The sequence below is a fragment of the Corvus brachyrhynchos genome, unplaced genomic scaffold (genome assembly GCF_000691975.1).
Source record: "Corvus brachyrhynchos isolate BGI_N302 unplaced genomic scaffold, ASM69197v1 scaffold712, whole genome shotgun sequence".
In the NCBI taxonomy this organism is placed as follows: domain Eukaryota; kingdom Metazoa; phylum Chordata; class Aves; order Passeriformes; family Corvidae; genus Corvus; species Corvus brachyrhynchos.
In genome coordinates, this window is record NW_008236785.1 from 43,985 (window position 1) to 51,130 (window position 7,146).

The following is a 7,146-nucleotide window of genomic DNA, read 5'->3' on the forward strand; positions in this document are numbered from 1 at the left end:
GATTCCCCAACATTGGACACTTTTTAGGTGTAGTAGGTCATCTCATCAAGACCATGCTTTTGCCAAGAAAGGTTGAACCAGATAATCCTTGAGGTCCCTTCCAATCTGGTATTCTATGATTCTATGACAGAGTATCATAAACCTTGAAGATAATACCAAATGGACAAACTGAGCTGCTGCTTAGTTGCCATAGTTCAATTTTTTCTTGCAATCTGAAATACACTTTCTACTGGAGACTCATTTTATATATAATTTTTGATGATTAGGTAACTATTATTTAAATAAAACCAAACACAAATCAACCAACAAACCTTCTTCTTCCCATCCCTAATAGTTAAGCTATCTCTGCCCATGAACCCTGGACAGCATATGATTATCCCTTTTTCACACTTTCTTTTCACACTTTGCTAGTGTCTGCTGGTGCTGCTTTCACTTTGTAAGTTTTGCGCATGTCCGGGTTCAAAATCCCCCTCAAAGAACAAAACCAAACCACAAATATAAATAACAGTGCAACATAACAAAACAAATAGCATTCTAACAGTTTGGCAAGTGATGAATTCACCTGAGATTACATGATCTTTAGGCAGTCTGTAACAAAACATTGCTTTGCAATAAAAGCAGAAAGGCAACAAATTCTTTTAAAAAATCAAGAAGTTATGCAATCTTGATCACGTCTCTTATTAGTTTCCTTCTGTTATCTCTTCCCCCACCTATCCATTTCTTGTCTACTACAGTTGGCTGCAAAACATACAGCAAGGATTGACTCTGAAGGCATGTAATGTTTGTAAATAAATCCACAATAGGATCCAAGCTGAAGAGGTGATACAGGATCAGCCTACTAGGACAATTCTGAGCATGTGCATATATGCAGGTTAAGTCCAGGCTACATCAAATTAAAAGAAAAGTCAGGGCATTTGTCAGCCTTCATCTCTTCTTTTTTTTTTTTTTTTTTTGTCAAAGCTTTCTTTTTTTCCTTGTTGTGCAGATCACAAACAATTGGGGAGGGTGTTAACAACAGTCCATCACAAATGAAATAAGTTGTAGTGACACTTAACTGTATAACATAAGTAATAAGCACGTGCAAATTTTCATATAATCATAGAAAGCAGCCATTCCGCTCTTACATGGTTTGAGTGTTTTCAAACACCTGACTGCATGCTAATAAGGCTGCTCCTAGTATGTGCCACTATTTAATGGAGGGGGACACAGGTTTTCAAGCATGTGGAGCAGTCCTATGATGTGCTGTAGGTGTCAAAGCATGATCACAGGTTCTTTTCATTTGTTCACCATACAGGCAAGAGCAATGCCATTTCCTTTAAAAGCAAGTCTCCACTATGACACCTTGATCTTCAACACAGGTGTGATTCAAAACCCAAGTCAAGTCAGCTTTTTATGGATTCCTTCAATGAGAGGGGCAAGACGGTATCTCATCTGTGGGCTGATCTGGGTTTGGATCAATCTAACCAAAAGAAAAAGGAAAAAAGCCCGAAACAAAAAAACCCCCAAACAATTGACCAAATAAACCCAGAACAAAAAAACACCCCAAAAATAAAAGCCACAACAACCCAGTGCATTTTAGCATGAATTGCTAGGAATAAAAATCAAAATTCACAAGTTTAAGACAATTATAATGATATGTGGCATTTCCAGTGTAAGGGTTATTGAAATAATTGAAAAACTTCTAGTTAGACAAAACTTTGGATAAGCAGTAATAGAAATATTAGATCCAGTGGAAGACTTTAAACTACAAGTTGATGGTAATTTAAGGATAAGCATGAATAACTGCTATAAAAAAAAATTTCTCCATTACTCACACAGAAGTCTTTTGAATTATCTGATATATACAAAAAAGATTACATGACACATATCACTGGAAACATAATTTAAGAAATATGTAATTGAGAGAAGCAAAGAAGTTTTTCTTGAAATGGCAGAAATTTATCAATAAAAAAATCATTCTACTTTTAAATTAAAGTAGTTAATCCTCAAATATCCTATGGGATGTTTCAAAAAGTTCACGTGTTCTAAACCTTACCTCTTCTTCCTCTCTATAGGAGAAATAAAGGGTATAAGCCTGCTAACTTAGGTCTCAAAAACTAGATGGTAAGAATAGTTTAAGCGTACATTGCATCTTTTAGACAACATTGAATCAGTTAACTTCATATAGCTTTTTTTTTTTTTGCATTTCAAGCCTGGAGGGGGAAGTTGTGCTACATAATGCTATTTTCCTAAAGTGGATCAATTCAGACAAAATTTGGCCCGAGGACACTTTTTTCATTTGTCCTATATCACTTCTTTTTCTTGAAAAACAAAAAAAAAAACAACATGAAAAGCATTAAAATTTGCATCTCTTTCATAGTTATTCGGTGGCTGCATTTTTATTTCTGTAAAGGCCAAAAGTGTTTAAGAACTGTGTACTTCAGAAAACTTAAGTCATAAATTAATACCAATACATCGCTTTTCTACCTGAAACTTCTGAAAGGCCTACATTCACAGAATTTAAACACACATGCAGGCAAAACAGTTTAGTGGTTGCTATAAAATGTTAGGAAGCAGCAGAGGTAAAAGAGTTGAAACCTTATTTTTAATACACAAATTTAAAAACATTATGTTTCTAAAATGGCGAACAACACTTGGAAAATTTCCAGAAAGTATTAGACTAGGGAAGAGTGCTGCCAACAAAAACTACCTCCCAGGTTGGCAGCTTCAGGAAACAGCATGATGGAGAAGCCAAGGCACCTCATGGAGCACCTTTTAAATGTAAGGTTGCAGAGTTCATGTAAAAAAATTTAAAAAAAAAATTAATTATAAAAAGGGTAACCCATGCTGTAAAACAGGCATGGAAAACTCTTGATGCAATTCATCTGCATCTTGCAAGCAAACAAAAATCCTCCTCAAAACCAACTTATTCCATGTTTATAATTTTAATGGTTTCTCCCAATTTTAGGAACGAGAAACAGCTTTCTAAACTTATTCCATCAGACAAAAAAAAAAAAAAATCAGTCACAAACAATATATAAATCATCATAGTCTGACAGATATACCTACTTCTGAATATAGGGGAGGAGGCAGAAAACGAAACTCCTGGATATATGCAAATAATGGTCCTTGCAGTGCTCTCTGAAAATCATCAAAAGCAGCTACAGGTGCAAGGCCAGACTGTCTGTTTTCCTCTGTGACCACTTCTGCATAGCTAGGAGGTGCTGGAGGGAGAAGGTACATAGAGTTCAAACAACAAATTCTTATGCGTGACAAAATACATAACATGATAAATTTTAAACTTCAACCACTGAAAGATTCACCAGCAGATAAACAATGACTTAAAAATTGTTAAACAAAAAAGGGAGACTATTTTGTTTTATTCTAATATTAAGCTTATGTTCAAAGACAGACTGACCACTGTTTATTGTGGCTTAATTATCCCTCTTAAAATTTAAATCATACCAAAGATAATTTAATCTCTGTACAGGTAGAAATGACAGAACATTGCAGTCCTCTGTACTCCAGAAGTCTCCAGGTCTGGGGTTTGTACTTAAAAAAAGCAATATATTAGATATGCAAAAAGAGAAGGAAGGAAATACATAATTCTTTCTTTGGCCATGAGAGATCTCCCATAGAAAAGAATATTTTTTCACAAAGCCTTGGCTACTAAGGCTGGTGAGAAAGCCCAGAAACTGCTATTATGGGTTGCAATGCCTTATAACCAAGGTTGCAATTGGGATACTGGAAGTGGAAGCAATGAAGTTATGCACAGATACAATGGTATCCTGTGCTTTTATTTCTGCCACTTTCCAAAGAAGCTAGATTTCACAACCTGTCCTAGAAACAGAAAGGCAGGGAATGAAAAAAATCTCTTGCTCTACATAGAACAAGCAGGTGGCAAGAAAACATCCACAACGGATTTCCTGTGGGCTTTATTATAAAAGGATGTAATTTGACTCTGTTAACAAGACTGCAATGAATAAAGCAGACAAAAATCAAGAGAGTAGCGAATTGATTGGGATTTGTATTATCAAGTTACCTTCTAGTCTTTCAGGCAGTGTCAGACCAAGCCAATTCATGTTCATGCTACCCTGGCTGCTTACGCTTGATGTTCTGCTACCAAATGGATGTAGAGGAATGGTACCAATGACCAGTGGTAAGTTAAGGAATAAATCCACAGCTCCTGGAATATCAACATAGACCTGAAGAAAAATGAAACAAGTATATGATTAAAATGTGGGGGTCTTATCAGCATTTCATAAGTATTAGTCTAAGTTATCTTTCTATGAAAGTTTTCATGAGGAGCTTGTTTCTAATAGCCCCTTTTAGGGCCCATGCCCCTATGGAGACATGAGCTCTTCAAGTTAAGAAGAGTCTTAACATGAGCCCTCACATAGAAATGCAGTCTACTCATTAAATGCTTGCTTAGTTGACAGACAGCTGCTTTAAGAACTTGCATGATCTAAACTAAATTTACTTACCAGACCTCCTGTCATGACACTAATACCAGAACATGTATTTCTTTCATAACTAATGATCACAAAATGCTGTGCTAGAAATTTGTATGGCATGTTGGAAGCTACTCACTCTCGCGAGTGAAACAGACTGCCCAACATACCATCAGCGAATACTCCACACGGATTATACTACAGTCAAGGATTGAAGGAGAAACAGGTGGAATTTTCAACTGTTTGCCATTCCAGGTTTCTGTTTTGCCAGATGACAAGGATTCCCCACGGAGGTTGGCAACAAGCTGTCTGACTTCCTTCATTTTCCCTTTGGCATAGAATGCCTGTGTTTGGTAAATGGTTGCCTTTGGCACCACCATACGGGAAGAGCAATTCTCAATCTCAGCAAAGATCTGAATTGATTCACCTGAAACAAAAAGGAAAAGAAAAAAACACCAAAGAAACCAACAAAACACACCAGAATTTCAAATTCTCTTTACATTTACAAGGCAGCTTAAGCAAACTTTCACATTCTTTATCCTGTTATAACGATGCTGCTATCACTGCTCTACCTGAAAAAGCCATACACTGATGCTAATAGAAACAAGATCCACATGAGCTGTTCTAAAAGGAAAAAGAAAACAACACATCCAAAAAAATACCAGTCTAACACCCAAAACATGCCAGTCTAACAGATGAGGTCATTGAACCATCTAGAGATACAAGTAGCGCTGTCTTAGTTAACAGAGTATACGGAGAAGATTGCTAAATGCAGACTGATGTGGTACAAACATCCTTAATGTTTCATTTATGTAAAAACAGTAGCACAGACTCTAGCTTTAAAAAGGAAGGAAAACCACACAGAATTAATTATAGGATCACATACCTGGGGTGTAGCCCTTTCTTTCAATTTTGGCACTTAAAGATATTGGGCCTGAGGTACAAAGCCAACAACATAGAGTCTTTTCTTTTGTGCCTGCTTGAGGTGACTGCAAGAAGAAGAAAAGTATTGTCCATCAAATTAGGAGCTCCATGAATCTCATCAGGTATTTAAACCAACACAGGAAAATAATATTCATAACGTGCTTATTATTGCATATTTTGATAAACAAAGCTGCTTTCATAGGAAAAGTCTCAAGCAGTTTAAACAGCATTATACAGATACAATGTTTGTCCTAATTCCACTGGTGTATTCATATTGCTTTTTCTGCGATCCTCCATACTACAGCCACAATTAAAACAATACTAAAAGAAAGTACTGTATAGCTTAAAAGAAAAGGCTTCATAGCCTACACATCCCAACATAATGCTGCAGAGCTTTTCATTTACCTAACAGCAAATTAGAACATCTTCACATTTTCCATTAAGCTGCATTTCCAAAGCAAAATAACTAAGCTAAACTACTGTAATCTTTACTCCCGATATTTCCTCAGTTTCTGCATAATCCTGTTTCATCTATGTTAAAAAGACTTATTTTACACACCAGGATTTAGGGTTTGATCCAAAGCCCACTAAAGTCAAATGAGAGACCTTCAATTTTCACGGAGTTTGTGTAAGGTCCCTTTGCAAGCCGATTTTTCACCCATACACAAAATAAATCTGTTTCAATGGACTTCTAATTTTTTCCCCCTCTAGATTAAAATTTGAGAAGGGGATAAAATAAAGGATTTTTAGGCCAGACTGAAATCAAATCCTCACTGAAAGAAGTTGTGATATTAAAGTTATTTTAATAAAATGATATTTCAGGAAAGGATTATACAGAATTGCGATAATTTCCTCCCCACCAGTAGAAAGCTATCCATATGGAAATTATCAATTATGCACTGCAGTAAATTTTTTACTTTGCATTTTTAAGTTAGCAGTCCCTCACTAAAATATTAAGCATTGCATTGCTCCTTCATAGATTATTCTTTATTTATAATTGAAGAGGATCGGTTCACCAAATTTTCTTCCTTAATGAGAGTCTACAATTTAGTAGTATCAGTTTAGACCAACAAATGCATTTTACATCTTGTAAAAATCAAGTAACTCCAAGTACAGGATAACTTAGCCTTCAAAATACCAGCAGTTAAAGAGTTGTTAAACTGATATAATACTTAAAAGAGCTGTACTTAAACTAGCAAATAAATATTAGGTAAAGTTACATGCTGACGTTGTTTCAGTTATTATACTTCATTATTTTTATGCCAGAAAAGGAATGAATAGTTCTGTCAGTTCTTACCAGTAACGAAGGAGTGTTGATATCTATATGTTCAAAGACTGTAAATTCCTTCTTTAATTTTACTGGTATAAGCCAAGGCCTATGCAATTCAGCTTTCACCCAATACCGAACACTGCCGTGTCTGCCTTCGAATGAGGTAGCAAGTGGTCTGTGCAGGACAAAGGTCAAAGTTGAGTAAAGTTTTTCTCTCATTCCATTAACGATGCAATTGATCAGATTTGGAATTAGTATGTTGTTGGGGTTTAGGATTTTTCCTTTTGTTTCTTTCTCTTAGGGAATTTTCTCCCATTTTGTTGCTAAGAAACAATAAAGACCAGTACTTAAGAGAGACAAAAGAAGTGACCACAGAGAAGGGGGAGGAGTGCAGCTGGCTTTACTATCCTAGCTGAGGGGCATTCTCCAGGGAAGGGCAGAGATATCGTGAGATTTGGGCTGGGGGAGGGGTTGGGTGCAGCTCCTAGCTCTCTCTTCCTCTCTCGGCTTCGGGAGGAGGAC

At 36.2% G+C, this 7,146-nt stretch overlaps 1 protein-coding gene across 1 annotated transcript in view; it reads right to left on the reverse strand.

Moving 5' to 3' along the window:
• Positions 1-1,366: 1,366 nt before the first annotated feature.
• Positions 1,367-7,146, reverse strand: part of LOC103611332 (arrestin domain-containing protein 3) — a 13,588-nt gene continuing 7,808 nt past the window's right edge. Inside the window, exons 3-8 of the mRNA XM_008628832.1 lie at positions 6,652-6,799; positions 5,317-5,419; positions 4,601-4,857; positions 4,022-4,184; positions 3,049-3,203; positions 1,367-1,459 (exon numbers count right to left, since the gene is read on the reverse strand). Of these exons, the coding sequence (XP_008627054.1) occupies positions 1,403-1,459; positions 3,049-3,203; positions 4,022-4,184; positions 4,601-4,857; positions 5,317-5,419; positions 6,652-6,799 (883 nt within the window). The 3' untranslated portion in view covers positions 1,367-1,402. The remainder of the gene's footprint in view (positions 1,460-3,048; positions 3,204-4,021; positions 4,185-4,600; positions 4,858-5,316; positions 5,420-6,651; positions 6,800-7,146) is intronic.